A 21,447-nucleotide genomic window follows, 5' to 3' on the forward strand; every position below is an offset into this window, starting at 1 on the left:
CCTGTTTCTCCTTTCTGCAGAGCAACCACACTTAACCGAATTACTGAGACTTAATATTTTAAAAATGAAAGGATGGAAGCTGGCATGGTGGCACATACCTTTAATCCCAGGATTTGGGAGACAGAGGCTAGCCTGGTCTACATAAATGAGTTCCAGGACTGCCAGAGCTACATAGTGAGATCCCTTAAAAAAAAAAAAAAAGTCACAACCTGAAAGGCAGGTGTAAACCAGAGTTGTACCAGGCAGTTCAGCCTGTGATCATATCACTTGGAAGCTATTGGGCCTCGGAAAGATAATAATGCCTATCTTCCTGTAGCTGTGACTTGGCATTCATTTGAGGACCTAGGAACTAGAGTAACAGGAGAAAAGTACTTCTCAAAATCTAAAATAGTCCTCCAAGAATATAACTTTGTATATAGCTGGTATCCCTTTCCTCTACAATGAATTCTAGACTTCCATGTGTTTGTTAGATGGGAAGCACAGGTCCCAAACAGAACAAATTTCTCCTCCAAATCTGTCCCTTCAGGCATTTTCCATGTCATACACACGGTGCCACTTTCCATTAAGTTGACGGTCAAGCCCAGGAAAGCACTGTTCATCCATGCCACCTTGCCTGAGACTGAATTTTCTTCAGTTTTAAGCATTCTCCAGATAAAGACTAACATCAAGTGGAAGGCAGGCTCATTTCCAGCGATGAATATATTATTCTTGCTTTTTAACTGATAAATGGTTAACAGAATCATAAAGTGACCCATTTGCATTCACACACTTGGGCAACTACCATTCCTGTGCAGTTCACAAACATTTCCATCATCTGGATAAAACCCTGCACCACTTAGTAGAACAGTTATCCTTCCCCTGTGTCCTCCTGCCTCTGGCAACCCACAATCTGCTTCTGTAAGTTTAGAAATTTCAAATAAATGGGATCGTAATGTGGATATGACTTTGTGTCTAGCTTTTTTCATGAAACATGTTTCTAGGACACTGGAATTAAACCCAGTAGTGTTCATACTAGTCCCACGTTCTACTACATCCTCCATCTTCAAGTATGCCGGGATTGAACCCTGGGCTCTCTCTGACATGCTAAGCAAGTGATTTAACGCTGGACTGCATCCCTTTACTTTTATGTCTGACTCTGTTGGTTTTGAAAGAACTGGAATAGCAGAGCCAGGTTTACACAAGGCTATGATGTGTATACACTTTTTCTAGTCGGTTGGTTTTCCCTTCTGCCCCCATGTTGACAATGGTTTGGTTTTTTGTTTGTTTGTTTGTTTTGTTTTCCTGAGACTGTCTCAGGATTTTTAAACTTAACCCTTTCCTGGCTATGCCAAGAAGTATTTACCATTTTACAGCATTAAGAACCTATGAGTTAACAAGTCTTCAAATGTTGAGGCACAACTGAAGACTGCCTAGATTATTCAGCTTGTGCGAGTGTGAGAACACAGCTTGCTAGTGCAGCCTCTCAACACAGTGACACCCCTTGTTCTGTAAAGAACTTGACTGCTACTTTTTTATGAGACAGGGAAGAGCAGCAGAAAGGTTAGAACACAGAAACCCATGCCTTCTACTAACTCATAAAAGTCAGGTGCTGGATTCCAGCACAACTTAACCAACACTGTATAGGATTGGTTGTGTTTTGTTTTGTTTAAGCACTTTAAGATTCTGTTCTGTTAAAGAACTAGTAGAAAATGCTTGCAATAAAGAATAACAATTCTCTGGGGATATATAGCAAAGTGCAAGAGACTGAGACTGGAGGATCAGTTTAAAATCATCCTGGACTAATGAGACCAGGTCTCAAAGGGCAAAGAAAAGTATAGTAGTGAAATGCCATTGATTATTGATTGGTCAGTCTTACACACATTCGAGTAACTTCATTATTGAGAGTATGCTTTGTTATGTTTAACAGCCTGAGAATCCATTTCTTGAGACAGATTGGATTAGGAAAGAAAAGCAGACATAACATGGTACATTTAGATAATCATAAAGAGCTTTTTTTTTTAATGCACTGATGTTACTGAGCTGCCTTTTATGACCACCCAAAATTCAGTGGTGTGCTGTTTCCAGTATAAACTGGATCTGTTAAGACAAGATTGCAGGCAAGCTGGGAGTGATGGCATACATCTGTAACTCCATTGCTAGGGAGGTGCTGGTAGGAGTTGTTCCTGGTTAGCCTGGGCAACATGGCTAGACTGTATGTCTGAAATAGCAGTAACAGGAGTCTACCTGAAAAGAATCTAGCATTCAGGCCCTAGATAGGTGGTTGCAGTGGTAAGGAACATTTGCCGCTCTTTCAGAGGACTAAGTTTAATTTCCAGCACCCAGGCAGCTCACAACCTGTAATTCTAGCTACACAGGTTGCAATGACTCTAGCTTTTATATGCACTATATGCACATATCTGCACACAGGCACACAATTAAAATACCAAATTTTAAAAATCTACTATTCAGTTCATTATAGTTGGGTGAATTACAATTCTGATTTCTATGTAAAGGGATATATTTCCTGACAGTTGCACCCCTTTATGGGTATTTTCTTCAGGCCAAGGGTGTGCCCTAATGACCAGAACACATAGATGTAAAAGACCAATCAGAGAACAAATTTCTATTACCACTGCCACTGTGCAGTTATAATACCTGTGCTCCAAATCGCTTGAGCTTTTAGTTAAGCTTTAATGTAAAAGAAGAAGCTTGTACTGATAACATTATTCATAAAGTCTACCCAGAGAAAACAAAAAAACTAGTAACCTGGCTGGGGAATGTAATAACTCAAGGCTAATGTTTGCCAAGTTCCGTAAAACCCTGGTTTTTGATCCCTAGCACCACGAAACATCAATTACTTATAACTGGAATTCTCTTTGATGACTTGGTTTTTACTGGACCCTGGGGAAGCAAAGCTGCAAGGCCTCCCCGCAGCTTGCAGCCCACCAGGAGCTGTAGACCAAATGGGTGATTATAGGTGCAATACAGACTGCTCCTTGGGAGCTAACCTTTGTGAAGAAACGAGATTGAACTTTGAAAAACTGACATACTAGAAGGAAAAAAACAAACAAACCCTAAGAAATAGATACTGCAAAACTGAGAAACAGCAAAGTTGAAACAAACAAAAGCATGGTTTTAGAAGTATTTTTAACCTACAAGTTTAGGTAGTTTCAAATGTAAAATTTTATTTTTATTTCTTTGCTTATATCCTTACTCCTGAAATCTGGTAAAAAGGTGTGATATGAGACCCAGAGAACTCATCTCCATCTCAGGGTGCTTAAGAACTAAGCAGTCAGCCAGGTGGCATGGCACACACCTGTAATCCCGGGAAGAGAACCACTGCGAGCTTGAGGTCAGCCTGGCCTGCGGTTTCAGTCCAGCCCACAGCCGAAGAGAAAGTAAGGCCTTATCTAACACAAAAAAAGACTAACACAAGAGACTCCAACAGTACACACATTTCAGGGAATATATGTAATAAATCTGCTTACACTCAGCAGACAAGGAAACTGAGACAAAATCCATCCCAGAATGTATGACTGACTCTCCAGGTCACCAGTCTCCATCAGTGGGGACTGCTTACCCAGTGAGCACACAGGATAAGGAATAAACACCAGCCAGACCTCACATGTCCACTTGCAGAAGGGAGCCAATCTGGCTGACAGTTACAGCTATGAGGCAAGGCACCGTCTACAAAGTACACATGTGCAGCTCTGAGCGAACTGACTTGCAGTCAGTCACGTCATTAACATGGCTAACAGTTCTAGCTGTAAGACCTTCCCTGGTACATTCAATTCTTAGAAAATACTGCCCACTACAAGTCTTCCCTCTGGTTTCTCTTCTGTGCTTTGTAAATGTGTACGTCCTTCTCAGGATCGTAGTGAACCTCACTCACAGTGAACTGCCTCTCCAGCATTGTTAAGAAGTTACTATCCCGTTCATAGCGGATTCGGCAAGCTAAAAGAATCACAGAATTGTTGCTACAGAGATGTCCCAGTGTTTGAAGAAGGTCTGTGAAGGTATCTTCTAAGTATATGACATCAGCTCCAAGTATGAGATCAAATTCTCCAGGTGAAAAACTTTCCAAATTTTGTCCCCAAGTCAGCTCCTTAACAACAACCTTAGGTTGGATATGGGGAGGTAAGTTGGCTTCAACGTTTGACTTAAGAAACTCTAATGCTACTTTTCGATCCGTGATAGTCACCTGAGCACCTACAATGTGGAACAAAAGGAAAGGAAGGTGAACATCGTACGACCGTAGTAAATGGAGAGTCTTATCTAGTTAACACAAGGCATTCTCTAAATACCCAGCTATTATGCAGAATACCATACCCTTCTACAGGCAGGTAACCAGACCAGAGCAGAACTCTTTATGCTGTGTAAATAGAAATAAATGATCAGCTTGCTTCTGTGCCATGCCTACTGTTTGCCAACGTGGTTCTAGTATATTGTAGAGTCACAGAGTAACACAAGCCAGTGCTCCTGAATTCTCCAACTTTCATGAGTAGTCACCATTCAACTGGATTCATTGGGTCATAACCTTCAAATCAGTAGGGCTCAGGGACAATCCAAGAATAGAAAATCAAGCAGCAGGATATAGCTATCAAGATAAAAAGATACAAATACAAACCAAAAAAATTCTGCTTTAAGCTGGGCATGGTGGCGCATGCCTTTAATCCCAGCACTTGGGAGGCAGAGGCAGGCAGATCTCTGAGTTCGAGGCCAGCCTGGTCTACAGAGTGAGTTCCAGGACAGCCAGGGCTACACAGAGAAACCCTGTCTCAAAAAAAAAAACAAAAACAAAAACAAACAAGTCTGCTTTAGAGGAACTAAGGTTAAAACACACTCACAAGAGACAACTCAGCTACTGAGAATTTCCAGGCCACTACGATGCTATTCTGAAGCAGCTAAGCTGTTTGTGTGATACAACATAACTTAAGAGAAACTGTCTTCTGAGTTAGTGTGCAGACTTAGTGTGTGCCAGGTTCATGTGTAACATGTTCTCCAAATGCTGTTCTACATGCAGAGGAGGAATTGATGGCACAGTGTTTCATTCATCTGTCTTTATGGGTTATTAGACAGTGAACTGTAACATCTACTTTTCTAAACCAATGTGGGTAAAAGAAGACTGAACTACATCAAACCATTACAAAGTGGAGTCAGGGCTAGTTCTGACATCAGAAAATCTAAAACTTACAATTGTTTTATTCCTTCATAATAGTATCTTTCCTTTATACATACTTTTCTAATCTCCCCAAGGACCCCAACCCCTTCCAGTGGCAGCTCACACCAGGTGTTTCTTCTCTTGATACAACACTAAGGCGGTATGCAATTAAATCTGAGCTTTACAGATGGTGCTGCCAATCAAAATGCCCAAGCTGTCCAAGTCTCCAAGCCTGGGCCTATGCCACTCTAATGATTCACCCACAGTGTTGCCCAATAAGCACAATTCAATGACTGTTCTCTGATAATGAAAACTGCAGGCAGCCTTCCTGGTTTGACTGTTTCCTTATATCTGTGTAGTTCTTAGCAGGACACAGTGCTCTACTCGTTTAAGCGTCACCTCAGCACTTAACCCTGATAACTTCTCTAAGTCTATCCTGGATAGGAAAGCAAGTAGATCTCTACCAAGTAGGTACTATTATCTTACAAGGCATTCCAGAGCTGACATAGGATTGTAATATCAACCGAACGTTACCCTAACATCTACCAGTTTACAAATATCTAAGTGACCACCGCCAGCCAGCTCACTCCAGCTCACTCCAGCCACAGAGCTGACCTAGCACAGGTCTGGGAACCCTGGCAGGAGAACCCAATTTTTACCTAGGTTGGTTACAGCCTCATGAGCAAGGTAGGAAGGACATGATGTTGGACCAAACAAGAAGAGAGTGAGAAATATTTTCCTCTAAGGTAAGTACTGCTAATAGAAAAGCAAGCTAATTTAGTCCATGAATGACAATGAAAATGGACCTAGTAAAAACACAATGGGCTGTCACTCAGGAACGGAAAACAATGTGTAAACCTTTGTCATTGCTTTTAGTTTTTGTTTACAAATACTGTTTTATTTTTGATTAAACATTCAGACATATACCATGTAATGTATGTAAAAGACACAAAGCTGAACAAGAAAACCCTTACCTGGATCACAGTCCTGAGTGAGAGACAGCTAAGAATAACTGTGACGCAGTGGGATGACGCAATGGGAGGCAGGGCAGCTGTGCACCAGAGGGAGAGGCCAAAGGAAGGACCTCCTGAACTTACGTATGAGACAAGGCCACATGAACTGGGAAAGGGAAAGGCCATTCTAGGTAAAACTCCACAAAACATGGAAGAAGCTGATGAACTGCATACAAGCCCGGGATGGAGTCCGTAGCAACAGAAAGATGTGTTTAAACACAGAGCACATCAGTTAATTGTACACTTTAGCTAACTATCTGGCAGTTACTCCTGAAGCAAGTCTGAGAAAGCAGAAGGGCCAGGTGGAAGGCGGCTATGGTCATCCATGGGAGAGACGGTGAAGGCTTAAGTCAGCATTAGAGAGAGATAGTTGAGACAGACTCCACAGAGGCCCAGGGCGACTGAATTTGAAATCTAACCACAATCCATCAACTCTGTGGTCCCCTTCATTACAGCACATGAAGAGAACAGCAAGTCAGTCAGGTCTACTTGTCACTGAAGGCTGGTCTAAGAATGAGACTAAATACACAGCCTATCCAACTCCTGGGTGACTGCGTAGACAATGGCACCAACTCCGAATCAAGGAGGAAAGGGAAGAGATGTCCATGTGTTGTCTTGTGCCGCTTGAGGTACTGGGAAAGAGCCAGGGAGCCGTGATCGTTTCAGAAGCACAGGTCCAAGGCTCAGCAGAAAGCTGTAATAGGATGGCAGCTACTCAACAGACGGCATCTTCCTAAACATTATATTTTAGGACAGGGTCTCCAGATTTAACTGGGCATCAAATTACAGATTTTTTTAAATGCAGATTCTCTGACCCAACCCAACCTACCAAGTCCTATCTTCAAAAATGGGATTTTTCCCCCCATCTAGAAATAGTTTCCAATTAGCATAAAGATTCAGGGGATTTTTTTTTTTAAAATTCAAGCTCTGAGTTTGAAAGTCAGAAGTAGCTTCAAAGTCTCACCATGATTCATAGCTTTGCAACCTTGGGGAGGTGACTTACTTACTAACCCTCTGTCAACACTTGAGAACGCATGATCAGACCTACTTATGACACAGGTCTACTCTACTGACCCTGAATACACAGCCCATCTGCCACACAGGAACTGCTCCTTCACTTCGAAAGCCTCACATCCAATACTGACACTCCGCAGAGCATCCTTTACTTCTTTTAACCTTTTTGTACCTACCCTGATCTCTCAGGCACTTTCTTTGTTGTTGTTGTTTTTGGTTTTGGTTTTTCCAGACAGGGTTTCTCTGTATAACCCTGGCTGTTCTGGAACTCACTCTGTAGACCAGGCTGGCCTCGAACTCAGAGATTCGACTGCCTCTGACTCCCAAGTGCTGGGATTAAAGGCGTGCGCCACCACCGCCCAGCTAGCAGGCACTTTACTTTCTAAAGTAACCGCTGCAGTCAGGGACAATAGACTAAGATTAGCAAAACACAAACTTTAGAAAGGGAACAATCAACCCCTTTCCTGTTTCAAAATCACTATGTTTTAGTCCTGTTTCTATTTTTAAAGCTTTCTTACTCTCAATTTTTAACATCAAAATCTCTCCTATCTAATACTTCATACTGAGTAGGAAAGCCATATAGCAACACAAATGCTTATGATAGGCATATGAAGATATGCACACACACATGTACAGACACACAAACATATATAACCATAATGACAACTGTGAATATGTAAATACAGACGAAAAAAGCGTATGAAAGGAAATATATCAAAATGCAAACAGGACACCTGTTTCAAAGATAATTATTTTTGTAATAAAGTTACATCAGTTTTATAGAGAAAAATATCCAAAAAGTCTTCAATATGGTTGGCTCATTTTTCCTTTTAAGTTTTTTTAATTTATTTAAGAATTCTTTATTTATTTTCTGTATATAAGTACACTGCAGCTACCTTCAGACACACCAGAAGAGGGCATCAGATCCCATTACAGCCCCTTTTTAAGTTTTAAACTCTGTGTGTGTGTGTGTGTGTGTGTGCATGCATGTGTGAGTGTAAGTGCCCAGAGTCCAGAAGAGGGTGTTGGATCCCCCTGAGCTGGACTTACAGTCAATTGTCAGTCACCTGATGTAGGTGCTGGGAACCAAACTGAAGTGCTGTGCAGAGCAGGTCATCACAATATGCTCATCACTGCCGAGCCATCTCTCTAGGCCCTAGCTTGTTCATGACTTACTCACAAACTAGCCAAGTATCCCAGTATCTGAGCAGTTGGCACTGTTCAAGAATGAGTGAAGAGCCTCAGCCTCAGACACACACAGACACCTGAAGCAACTGCTATCCTTCAGTCTAAAATAGCGCCTGAAGAACCTAACCTTGACCTCTTTAATCCCACGGCTCCAGACTCCTCATTAAAAACAGAAGCACCCAGACTAGCCACCGACACACACACACACACACATACACACACTCACACTCACCTACCCTACACTGTTGGTGGTACACTCACTGTGTGAAATTGTGTCTGTCCTTCCTCACCTACCTAAAGCATTCTCTGATTGGCTTTAATAAAAATCTGCTGGACAATTAACTGGGCAGGAAGTGGAAGGTAGGACTTCGGGGAAGGGGACAGGAACTCTGAAAAGAAGGAGGAAAGCCTTTTTTGCCAGGAGACATGAAGAGAGATGGATGTGACTACAGGCCTGGAAGGTATAGCTGTCCACGTGGTTGGATGGGGCTGGGTGGACAGGTTAAATTAGTCGAGCTTGTTGAGAGTCTACCCAGCTAAGCCCTAAGGTATTGTAATATTAAAAGGTCTCTGTGTGGTTATTTGGGAAAAGATTGGTTAAGGAATAATTGTCACTGTATTAATTTCCAGCATTAATATATACTGAATATAAGGATCTTTTAAACTATACCACACGAACACACAAATAAACACATACATACATACACATACCACATACATATACACACTCATACACACCACATACTTACACTTACACACATCATGTATACATACGTATACACACACACATACACAATGCATACATATACACACACACCATGCATACATACACACACATTCATATACACATACAATGCCTATATACACACACACACCATGTACTGGCTGGTTTTGTGTGTCAACTTGACACAGCTGGAGTTATCACAGAGAAAGGAGCTTCAGTTGAGGAAATGCCTCCATGAGATCCAACTGTAAGGCATTTTCTCAATTAGTGATCAAGGGGGAAAGGCCCCTTGTGGGTGGGATCATCCCTGGGCTGGTAGTCTTGGGTTCTATAAGAGAGTAGTCTGAGTAAGCCAGGGGAGGCAAGCCAGTAAAGAACATCCCTCCATGGCCTCTGCATCAGCTCCTGCTTTCTGACCTGCTTGAGTTCCAGTCCTGACTTCCTTTGGTGATGAACAGCAGTATGGAAGTGTAAGCTGAATAAACCCTTTCCTCCCCAACTTGCTTCTTGGTCATGATGTTTGTGCAGGAATAGAAACCCTGACTAAGACACACCACATACACACATAGCACACATGCATACATATATACATACACACTCACACATCACAGAGCACATCTTTTGTCAGCTAAAGAGCTAACCACCTAGCTGATTACATATAGATGGAAACTAGCCCATCTTGAGCCTCACTGAGGAGCAAATACTATCACTACCCCATTTTACAGATGGAGAAGTCAGTGTTTAGAGGTTAGCACTGTGGCCACGCTCAAACAAATGGAACAAACGAGGTGTCAAAATTAATTATAACTACAACTATAGATTTATGCACTAACATGTCTCTATACCAGCCAACAAAACTTTGCAAGAAGCCTATGCTTACAGTAGAGAATCGGGGGAGGAGGGAGATGGGGGAGGACTAGTTAGCATACCAAGAACCTCGTTTGAGCTGACATTTCTTTGAGTCCTGAATCTCTGCTGATAAGGACACTAAATGTGGCTTAATATCTCAAAATGCCAGATTCAGTTGAAAAACAAAATTAAAAATAATATATGACATCCATGGTAATGTTTATAAGGACCATTGAAGGATAAAAAAATGACACACGGCCAACAAGAGTCTCACCAATGGCTTATTTTGCTTCCAGACAGACAGAAGAATCAATCGATATGTACCTTAAAAATGTTAACCTTCAGTTTCACGTGGATAGGTGTTGTGCCTGGGTACGTGTCTGTGTAGCACTTACACAGATTCTACACAGCCAGAAGAGGATGCTGGATCCGCTGGCACTGAAGTTACAGGCTTTTCTGAGCAGCCATGTGGGGGATGGAATCAAACCCAGGTCCTCTGGAAGAGCGGCCAGGGTTCCTAACCACTGAGCCATCTCTCCGGCTCTAAGATACTTATGTCCACCATCTCCGCCTCTCTAATCAAGACTGAGCAAAACAACACAGAACTCGGCACTGAAACAGAAAAGGAATCAGAAGGAAAAAAAGGGTGGGACAAGAGGGGCTTAGGTTGGGCCTAAAGCATGGGTAGAGCACAAATAATTCAAGGCTCTGTAATCCCAGGCAGGCGCACACACATGCACACACGCACACGTGCATGCACGCACACACACACGCGCACACACACACACACACACACACTATTAGTGTGCTCTGAGAACCTGTAGCATTGGCATAATTATCCTGGGAGCTTTTTACAAAACAAGCTCTAAAGCCCCACTCCAGAGCCACGGAATCAGAAACCACACCGTAAGAAGAGCCCCAGATGACAATACTTGGGTGGTTGGCATGAAAGATGCTGAACTAAAACTTAGTTATCACGGACAACTTAAACAATGAGTCAGAAGTTGTAGAAAGAAGTCAACAGTGGGGGGGAAAAAAGAGAACAATGCAATTTAAAAATGGTCAAAGTAGCCACGCACAGCGGTGCAGCATGTCTGTAATCGCAGCTACTCAGGAGGACTACAGGAGACTATTGTCTCCAGCAAGAAAAAAAAAAATTAATAAATGCCTGTCTCAGATAAAGGTTGATAGATAGATTGTTATCAACTAAGAATTATACTGTTAATATAATTTCTTAAAATGTCAGTGGGGGATACTTGAAGGCCCCACCCTCCCTAGGAGGAAAAAAACCAGCCCTTTCCTCAACAAGAAAGGATTATGCTTGTCTGTTGTACTTACCTCACGGGATTGTAAGTCTGGTAGTCTACGGACATTTTAAACCAAAGAGACTGTATACAAGGGTTATTGTCTACAGGATGGGAGGGAGAAGCTAACTCAGAAAGGGGAATCCCAACCATGTGTTTTCTGCTATGGAAACAGCAAGTGTACCTCTCAATAAGTTCTGCTCACTAAGGGGTGAGCCAGACCATTGCACTTACCCAGCAGGGCAGCCACTATGCCCACCAGCCCTGTGCCAGCACCCAGCTCCACAGCAGAGCAGCCCCTGAGCTCCACAGCACCCATGTCCAGATACATGGAAAGGACGACAGCCTGAGTCAAAACACAATGTGAACACGACTGAGGTCAGCAAGCGTTTGCAGAGCTGTGTCACTTCAGGATGCCGAATGCTGGCAGGAAGAAACAGTGAACGAAGATACTCCTATTCTCCCCCTTCCTTTCTTCTCTCCTCCCTCTCCTCTCCCTCCCTCCCTGCCTGAAAAGTACAATTCCCAAAGCACAGGAACTTAGTTGCTGCTGCCGCTGCCACTGCTGCTGCTGCCGCAGCCTCTGCTGCTGCTGCTACAAGGTAACATATTAGAGCAAACAGTGTGCCCCAAGCCTCTTACTAACAGTGAGCTAGCTACCGGCCAGCTTAGCTTAAAAAGCTTCATTTCCTCCTGTGTCACAGCACATCTCCATGAAGTTTACAAAACTGCTCTGGAAGAAATGACGTGAATCTTTCATTTTCTTCAAGGGGCTGTCTGGTTCCTAAGCCATGCTAGAAAGACGAGTCTCAGTGCTCACAGCTGCCTGAGCCCTGACGCTGAGTCACTGTCCCACAGGGACCATGGGCATGTTCTGGGCATCAGCGGGTTTTGGAATTTCACATGCTGAATGAGCATTTGCTTACAACTCGATAATTTTTACCCCTCCCTCGCCCCCGCCGGAGCTATACCCTAGGAGTATAACTAAGTCTTTAAGCCAATCATTTATTTAACAGCTGAAGTCAGACTCTTCATAAGAAGCAGAAAAGCAATAATCTTTCCAAACCAAGAAAAACTGAAACCATGACATCAGTTTCAGACTCTGCCTCTACACATTCTTTGTGTGGTTTTTCAGAAACGAACTTAATGAGTGCCCAGAGCAGTCAGGCCCACGCTTTCTTTTCAGTCTTCCGGTCCTCACTGGGCAGCTAACTAAGTCATTTCACTTCCCTCAGCTTTGCAAAGTGCAATGTATGTAAGGGGGCAAAGGGAATGCCTGGTGGTCAAGGAGATGCAGGGACCATGAAAAACTGTAAATAATGTAATGGATGTACTACTATGGATGTGCTGAACCACCCAGTGTTTTTGCAGACTTTACATTGGTGGAGACTATATATGAATCATATCTCAATAAAGTCATCAATTTCCTTTTTAGAATACAGTCTTGCAGCTGTGGATGTTTTCAAAGGCCCTGCCGTGCTGACTTACCGCATCCCACACCACTGCAGCAACTCCCAGTTGCCTCCAGTCCTGACGGATCTGGATGGTGTGGTTCGCAAAAGAGAAGGTGGCGAAAGGCTTATGGAGTTTCTGGAGCCCTATTGCCGCGCTCTCCTCATAGGGTACCAGGGCCATTTCTTCCGTCTATCTCTGCTGAGACCTGTCATGCAAAAAGAATCCTGAGTGACACCAGAGTCAGAAGTTGTGTGCTGTATCTTACTTAAGTAACTTGGAAAAGCTGTTGACGCTATTACAAGTTCAAACTAAGAAATAGACTGAGGTGCATCCAATTTCTTCAACAGTTTTTCCTCCGAGACTTGAGGGAAGTGAAAATTGGCTCTGAATTGGTGTCAACTAATAACTCTGAGGAGGAAACACCTAGACATCTCTAACTACTGTGGTACCCTACAGGCTCCTGTTACTACTTGGGTTTGGAGTTACATAAAGAAAGGTACACGATGTCAGTGACAGCCCTGGGCACCTGATCTGTCCGGACCCAGCTCCCACATTTTTTTTTTTTTAAATTTTTGTTTGGTCCGCCAACCTACATCCTCATGTTCAGCTAGGACAAAGGAGCCAAATGCGTATTTCTGCTAAATCCTAAGGGTTCGCCCTGCCTTTTGACCCTAGAAGGCTCCCTACGGCAGAGTGAATGGAGTCACCCTGGGCGCTGGAGTCGACAATACTGGCGGACAACCCGCGGGACAAAAAGCACGTCCCGCACGACACCTGGGGGCCACAGATGCGCTTCCCTCGCGCCCACTTAAGAGTCCCGGGAACCCAGCGCGGGTGGGAGCAGGGCACTGCAGAGACTCCTTTCGGACCCTCCGGTGGAGGCTTGGCGCCGACACAGCCCGCTGGCCACCCTGCAGTGCCTCCACGTAGTTACTCACGGTTCCGGGAGGGTGCCCGAGCCGCGCAAGCGCACAGCCTTGCCCAGTCGCTGTGCGGAGCTCCTCCTTAAAAGGCTAGATTGGCAGAAGGCGGTGGAAGCTGGTTCCGGGGGAAGGGAGACGCGGATTTCCGGTCCCCTTCCCCGGTACCACCGCTTCCCCCTGGCCCGTGCTGTGTCGTTCCTGTGAGGCCCTACGGTTTGGGGGCGCCAGGGAGGGCGAGTGCACAGGGGCGTGGGGTGCCTTGCAAGGGAGAAAGGCCGACCTTAAAGTGGACAGTTAGTCGGCGACGTTGGCGCCCAAGGATGCGTAGCGAAGTAGAGAACTAAACGTAGTCACCGCGTTTGGTGGCAGTGAAGTGGGAGAGACGCTACCGAGCATCCCTAACCACGGTGCGGCTGGGGAGTGGGCGTGCGGCGCCCAAGCCCGGTTTTGAGCCCGACCACATGCGCTCGGGCGCTCGCGTCGCTCCACGCCGCCACCCAGCTGCCGAAGCGGACGCCTTTCTAAATCCTGGCCCGCAGCCTCGGCTGCAAACTCCATCCCCGGACCTGGCCACCAAAGGGTCTCCGCGTGCAGGACCCTGCCGAGCTGCGACTGCCCTCGCCTCTCCTGGCCGGCAGGGGGCGCGCCTGACCTCCACATTCCAGCACCAGCTGCGGGAGACTGGGGGCAAGTGGCCTGCAGTAAACTGGGGACCAGTAAGAGCCCTTTCCTCAAGTTACTGAGTTTCCTGTTTGGGTCTTTTCTTCCTCCATTTTTCTCTTAGTAAGTTTTCTCCTTACTTGCTCCATGGCTTTGTGCTATCTCGGCTTCTCAGCTTCCCCGTTACCTTTTCTTATTATTAAATCTCACTTTTTTGCACTAGAAAGAGCTAATCCAATTTCATCGGTGAATACGCACGTTGATATGTAGTTACTAGAAGAAGAAATACCTTTCTTCCGTGTATTTTCTGTTTTATTTCTTTCTTTTGGGGACCTACAATAGGCACAGGAAAGTGTAGACTTTGGGTCAGAAAAACGTTCAAAAATGTAAATGGGTTGACCTCCCCAGATTCCTGGAATCTAGCTAGCCATTCTGTCTCCCTATTCTCCATCTTTCCACTGAAAATGTATACACACACAGGGGAGGATTGCATACATATGTATATGACTTTAAAACTTCCCCCAAGCTCTCCAGCACACTGCCAACGAGAGGTGTTCCTTTTGCCCCTCCTAGCTCCCAGTGTTGGAATTATTGCCGACTTGCTTAGAAAGGGCACACATCCACTTAGGAAAATCAACGTCTATAGCAGTGTAGACATTAAAGAGAGCACAAACAGAAACCACTGGTGAGCCTCTAAATATCTGAGAAGAAAGACTTGTTTAATCCTTGGGGGAGAGAGAAATGAGCATTTGATAGAGTACATGTTTAAGTGCTCAGCCTGCTATATGCCTGTCTTTAATACCCTTCCCAGGGATTTTCCTATCCGTAGTTCATACTTGACCATACAAATTGTTCTTACCATCAGAACGTGGGTGAAAGAGCCCCTCACAACTGTGTAGTTGCTCCTTTCTCACTACTCCAGGACTTTGGTTTGGTTTAGTTTAAAACAGGATCTCTCTTCTCTACATAGCCTTGTCTGTCCAGGAACTCACTATATATACCAGGTTGGCTTCAAACTCAGATGCACCTGCCTCAGACTGGCAAGTGCTGAGATTACAGGTTGTGTGTCACCATGCCTAGCCAAGGCTTGTGTCTTAACATTCAGGCTCTCTTTAGCACCAGGTCCCCGGTTGGAGCTTCACAACTGAAACAGGAGTAAGAAAGAAACCTTGTAACCGTGGAGAACAGAGCATGCTGCAGCATTGCTTACGTGGTACCACAACGGGGGGTGCTAACAACTTGGGAGACTTCCAATATGAGTGAGGTAGAGGGCTGGAGAGATGACTTAGTGGTTGAGAGCACCTGTTGCTCTTGCAAAGGATGCAGGTTCAGAACCCAGCACCCACATAATGCCTCACAAAGATCCAAGACTCCACCTAAGTGCCAGGGACCCAGTGTCCTCTTCAGTCCCCTGTATGCACAAAGCACACATACAGTAAACATATGTATGTGCCCTCAAAAGAGTCATACAAAATTAATGAGGTACATGCTTTAGTGTGACTGTTTGGCAAGGTAGGAATTCTTGGAGACCTTCAAGGCTTATAAGATCTTCCTAGTCCTCTTGACTCCCCGGTGTCATTGTCAGTTAAGAGGACTTGACTCCTTAACCACGGTGTACCTCTAAGAACAGAGAGGACACTTCACTGGCAGCCTCCCTTGGTTTTGGTTGTTCAGTTTCCTTTCAGGCAGGTTCTCGCTCTACTGCCTGGCCTTGTCTTAAACTCATGACAATCCTCCTGCCTCGGCTTGCTGAATGAGATCTTGATTTGTGAGCCAACATCCCTGGCCTTCCTTTCAGTTTTGCTGAGGATATGCAAAAGGGTCTACTTTTTGCATTGTCTGGGGGTGATTTGGAAATATATCTAAATATAATGATTGTGCTTTTTCCTTCGAGAAAGATGCCCTGGGCTCCTTCCTGTGGTCCTTTCCTGGGATATGACAAAACAGATAGGGAACGAGCTTGGTTCCCCTCCAGATGTGTAGTAGCCCCTTCACAGAGTGATGGCTGGCCGCCTTCCTGCACACTCAGAGTAGGCTACATACAAATAGGCCAGAGGCAGTTAGCTGACAGTGAAGTAGTTCGGGGAATGCCACGCTGAAGTGCAGTTGCTGGGGATGCTATTTTCTACGGATGTTACTAGGGGCTTTCTCTTGAGTTTGCTTCACCTCTTCAGATAGCTTTCTGAAAAGAAACTGATGGTCATGTACACTCTCCCTTGTGAAGCTCCTCAACTAGAGGAGGCAGAACCACAGGAGGTCACTGTCATGTTCAGATGGTTTCTGTCACTCTGAGCAACTTTCCTTACCCAGGAGCTTTTGGGTCTCACCAATATATTCTCAGACTTTCCCTCCTTCCTCTCACAGCTTGCTCTCAACACCTTCCTCAAGGAGGCCCATGCTCCTGTTGCTCTCTGTAATCCGGGATCCTCTCTAAGTTTCCAGATCTCATGAAGGCTTAGGGGTATTCATTTTCCTTTCCTCTGGTTCACCCATGCATAAAATGAAATCGCCTTTTCTTCTGTTACTGTCTACTGTCAGCTTGTTCAAAGACACGATTATTAAATATAGATAAGTGGGAAGTTCCCTCCCTGCTGCAATAAATCTAGCTCTCTTGCTCATTTGCTCCTCGCCCCCGTGTGTGTGGGTGGGGGGAGAGAGGGAGGGGAGATGAGAGGGGGAGGTATATGTATGTACAGCTGCGTGTGTGCCATGGCACCTCAGTGGAAGTCAAAGGAAAACCCTGGGTGCAGCCCTCATTTGGGACAGGATGTCATTGTTGTCCACAGCTGCCTATGCCAGGTCAGCTGACCTGCAGGCTTTGGGAGGCCTCCTGTCTTCTAGCTCACTGTAAGAACACTAGGTATAAACACATGGCCTTACTGGTCCTGGGGACCATGGGCCCAACTCAGGCCCTCACTTACATGGCAAGTGTCTTACCCACTGACCCATCCCTGCCCCCAGCTCTACCCTGCAACACCTCTTCATCAACAAAACAAGAACTGCTGCCTACTGCCATCACGCAGCACCTTCAAGAAGAATCGCAGAGAAGGACACTTCTTCTGTCCTTCCTGTTTTCTGGAATGTGTCCATGTTTGGGTCACAGAAGCAGCAGTCACCTTGCTACGACCTGATTCCTTACTCTTCTCCTCGCCTCTGACCAAGCTGGAAGTCCAGCCTAAGGCTTCACAGAGAAGGAGTCAGAGTCGCTGTGGGCATCTGCTTTTGCTGCCTGTTTGCTGTCTATTTCCTGTTTTCCTGGAGCAGGTCTCTCCTACGAATGGTCAAAAGTCCAGCTTCTGGGGTCCAAGTTCTGAATCGGCTCAGCCCATTGCCAGTAAAACAATACTGAGTTGAGAATGCACAGAATACACTGCACGTAAGGAGCAGCGAGCAGCTTAGCAACACAGACTGCTGCAGACAGCCCTCTGTGCTGCTGACTGGAAGCTGTAGCTTGCTGCACTGTTCAGCATCCCAAGGGAGGTTCCTGCTGCATCTATCACCAGCCTGGGAAAAGCTCCAAGCTCAAAGTACGGTTTCTATTAAATGCACGTCATCTTTACACTGTCATTAAGGTCAGACTATTATACGTTGGAGACTATTGGTTGTGGGGATTTGTTTCTGCTTTCCATCTATCAAATAAGGATAAAGAGATGACCACTACAAAACGAGGAAGGAACTGGGTTCCTACTTAGAATTCTTCCCCCAACAGGACACAGCACAGAACAATTGCTCTTACTGTTGTATATTTGGGGTGTGCTATCTTAGGATCCAGTTCTAAGGTGGGTCCTGGGCCTGACCTCTGGGCACATCCTTCCATCTGAAGTCCACATGGACTAGAAGTGAAAATGTGGCTGAGCCAAAGCTTGACCAGAGCCCATTCTGTGGCTTTTCGACATTCTCAGAAAACCAGGCTGTTGGTGAAGGAGAGGACCTTGAGTCCAGCCAGTTAGTTGTTATCTGATCCAAGAGAACTGAGCCAGTGAAAACTGGTTAGAGGACAGAATGTTGACGTTCTGTCTACATGATTTACTTATACACACACACACTCATTCATTCACCTATTCATTGGGATCCTGGGTTGTATGTATCTGACGCTCTAGCAACATTAAACAAAAAAGGGCACTTTTTCAGTCCTGACAGGGAGAGGCAGCTCCTGTTAGTGACCTCTAACCACCTGGATCCAGCCAGCCTAGAATTTTCCACTGTGTGAGCCATTAAGTTCTTTAATTAGATTAAGCCCTTTGAGTTGTTTTTGGTGGTGTTCTTTGCAGAAGGAAAACAATCCTAACACACTGAATCTGGCTGGTCCCTTGAACAAAGACGATATAAAATCACACTTGTAGGGGCTGTTGTCAGAGTGCTGTGTGAGCAGAAAAGCAGATGCTTGCAGAAACCCACAGGCACAGCTGCCAGATTCTAGGTATTTCTAGTCCTAAGCCCTTCGTGGATACATGTGGACTACTGGGCCCCATGGGCACCAGGATAATGGGATAAAGCACCATTTCTTGTGTGTAATGTTACTTGCGTGTCTGATACATACTACTCAATACCACTCAGGATCCTAATGAACAGGTTAATGGTGGGTTTTCTTGTTCTGTTTTGTTTTTGTTTTGGGGTTGTTTTTAGTAAATCCTGTAGACAGAACACAGACATTCTGTCCGTTCCTCATACATGATTTAGTGATGCTAACTGGACATACATTTGCCAAAACAACCCTGTCCTGAATATGTGTTAGAAAGTTAGAAAATATTTGTGGCACAGCAGGCCAGCTGTGGTGGCACAGGCTTTTAATCCCATCACTCAGGAGGCAGAGACAGGAAGATCTCTGTCTACATAGTGAGTTTCAGGCCAGTCGGATCTTACCTACAGTGAGACTGTCTCAAAAAAAAAAAAAAGCAACTTGCGGCACAGAAGCATGATCTCTGGTTCATCTTTCTGTCCACTGTAGGACAAAATAGCACACCAGCGCAAATGCCCTTGGTCCTGTCCCCTCACTGTCACTGACCCTGAGGAAGCATACACTCCAGCTGTTTCCTGTCCCCTTCAGGCTCCCTAGCTTCCTCTCAAGCTTCTCTCCAAGGTGCTCTTTGCCTTTCCAGCACAGTCAGGGGTGTAAGTGGCTCAGACTTGCCTCAGAGTTCCTGTGGCCTGGTCCCTGACCTGCAGTCCATCCCTCCCTCTCCCTCAGACCTTCCCACAGAACGTAACCGGGTCCTTCTGGCCTAGCAGCTTTCCTGGAACATCTGGAGCAGCTGTCTCTGGTCTTGCCTTTCTCCGGCTTCCTCAGTGGGTGCTGCCTCTAGGTTTTCCCTAGGTGGCTGCTGCTCTCGGGAAGCTTGCGTTTCACTTTTTTCTACAACCCTGCAAACCTGGCCACTCTTCTGTGATCCCGAATCCAACTTGTTGGAAGGAACCTCTTAAAGCAATCCAAGTGCCCTGCAGCAGCCGGTGATGGATGCCACGGGGAGATCAGGGAATTTGATAGGATAGGGCCTGAACTTGTGCTGCTCTCGCAGTCACTAAAGCTCCTTGAGCTGGTCTCCTGTTCTGGAAAGGCTGGTTAGTGATGAGGTGCACCTTGCAGTGTAAGGAAAGCCCACTGGACAGCACAACATGCATTGATCCGAACCCAGGCCAGAACAAGAACTGGGGAAACACATTTAAACAACTGCTCTTTTCTACTTATGCAGCCTTTGAACAATCATGAAGGCAATGAGGAGCCCGAAGGTCTCTCCAAGGGCTTCTCACTGCCTTCACGTTTGTTTTGTCAAATGGAAGGACTTGCTATCCCATTCTTTACCTTACACCCGAGGCAGTGTCTCATTACAGTTTTAAGATTCTCAATGACCTCACTTTATAACTAGCCCATTAAAATCTGCGCAGTCAGGACCAGATGCTGAGCAGCTATTTCCTCCAAAATGAAGCATTCCCAGGCCCCTCCTGGGACCTAGTGAGACCCAGAAAGCAAACGAAACTTACAAGACTAGTAAAGGTCCCTTCTCAAGGTTATAAAAGCAGCAAGAATTCTTAAGAGAGGAGTCTCTCAGCAGGGCGCTGCATTCCAGCTGGACAGCAACCTCCAAGGATATGGCTTTCATGAATCACCACTCAGGCTGGGGTGGGCTTTCGAGTGATGCAGCTGCCTCTGAGTCACCCACACTCCTGTGAGTAACCCCCCCAAAATCTCACTGCTTCACTACACTGAACTTGGGTGGAATCATTCCTTGTGTCTGTTGTCAGTGCCCTATCTGGGGTGTTGATGTCTTCCCAGGAAAGTCACGCAGCATCAGATTATGAGTTCAGTTCATTCTAGTTCCTGCTCATTCCATGATAATCTGTCCAGAAGAATCTACTTGATCCGCCTACAGCAGGACAGCGAAGGTCATGACCCGTTCTCCAGATCTTACGTTCAGCTGGCTCCAGAAGAGCAAGCTACTATACTCATTCCCAGGGCTGCTTTGAGAAAAGGACAATAAACAAGTCACCTTGAAACATGCACAAGTACACACAAAGAATTTCGGATGTCACAATCATCAGAGCCCTGTTCTCCCCATAGGTTTCAGGAAAGGGTCCTCCCTTGCCTCTGGTGGCCTTCCATGTGCCCGTTGGCTGTAGCAAGAGAAACCCAGGCTCTATCTCCAACTTCACATGAATGTTCTCCCTCTGCATCTGTCTCCAAGGCCCCCTCTTTATATAGGACACCAGTTACTGGTTTTCAGACCCACCCCCAGCCCCATATTACCTCATCTTTACTTGGTTATATCTGCAAATAAGTAGAGATGGTCCCTGACTTACAATGATTCAGGTACAGCAATGGGGACAGCAGCGTGCATTCAGTGGAAACTACTTCAGGCTGCATTTCATCCTTCCTCAGGCTAGCATTATTTGGTAAGTACCTTGAGATGCTGGCCAGTGTCTCACAATCAATGTCTTGATCTTAAGGAGAAACAATGTACACACCACAGTGTATTGTACTGCAAGCTATGATAGTCCATAGGTTAGATACTATTCAGTGCCTGCCCTTTCTCTGGTACTAAGGCAAGCACTCTACTGCTGAGTTATTTTCCAGCCCTCTTTTTACTTTTTGGAAACATGGAGATGGTCTCACTGAGTTGCCTAGGTTAGCCTTAGACTGACTCTGTAAGCCCAGGCTGGCCTTGTACTTGAACTTCCTGCC

The 21,447-nt window shown here is 45.4% G+C and overlaps 1 protein-coding gene across 3 annotated transcripts; it reads right to left on the reverse strand.

Annotated features, from left to right (window-relative positions):
- Positions 1-178: 178 nt before the first annotated feature.
- On the reverse strand, positions 179-13,696 carry Mettl21a (methyltransferase like 21A). Of its 3 annotated transcripts, none has more exons than XM_021167306.2 (4): positions 13,626-13,696; positions 12,721-12,892; positions 11,467-11,578; positions 179-4,188 (listed from the first exon to the last, which is right to left on the reverse strand). In XM_021167306.2, exons 2-4 carry the CDS (start codon positions 12,865-12,867, stop codon positions 3,791-3,793), a joined length of 657 nt encoding a protein of 218 aa, XP_021022965.1. In that variant the 5' UTR covers positions 12,868-12,892; positions 13,626-13,696; the 3' UTR covers positions 179-3,790. The 3 variants fall into 3 exon arrangements, with proteins under 3 accessions (XP_021022965.1, XP_029337902.1, XP_021022984.1); XM_029482042.1 differs by having other exon boundaries at positions 13,460-13,664; XM_021167325.2 differs by having other exon boundaries at positions 13,395-13,664.
- Between the last annotated feature and the right edge of the window lie 7,751 nt (positions 13,697-21,447).

The sequence above is a fragment of the Mus caroli genome, chromosome 1 (assembly GCF_900094665.2).
Source record: "Mus caroli chromosome 1, CAROLI_EIJ_v1.1, whole genome shotgun sequence".
Lineage (NCBI taxonomy): Eukaryota > Metazoa > Chordata > Mammalia > Rodentia > Muridae > Mus > Mus caroli.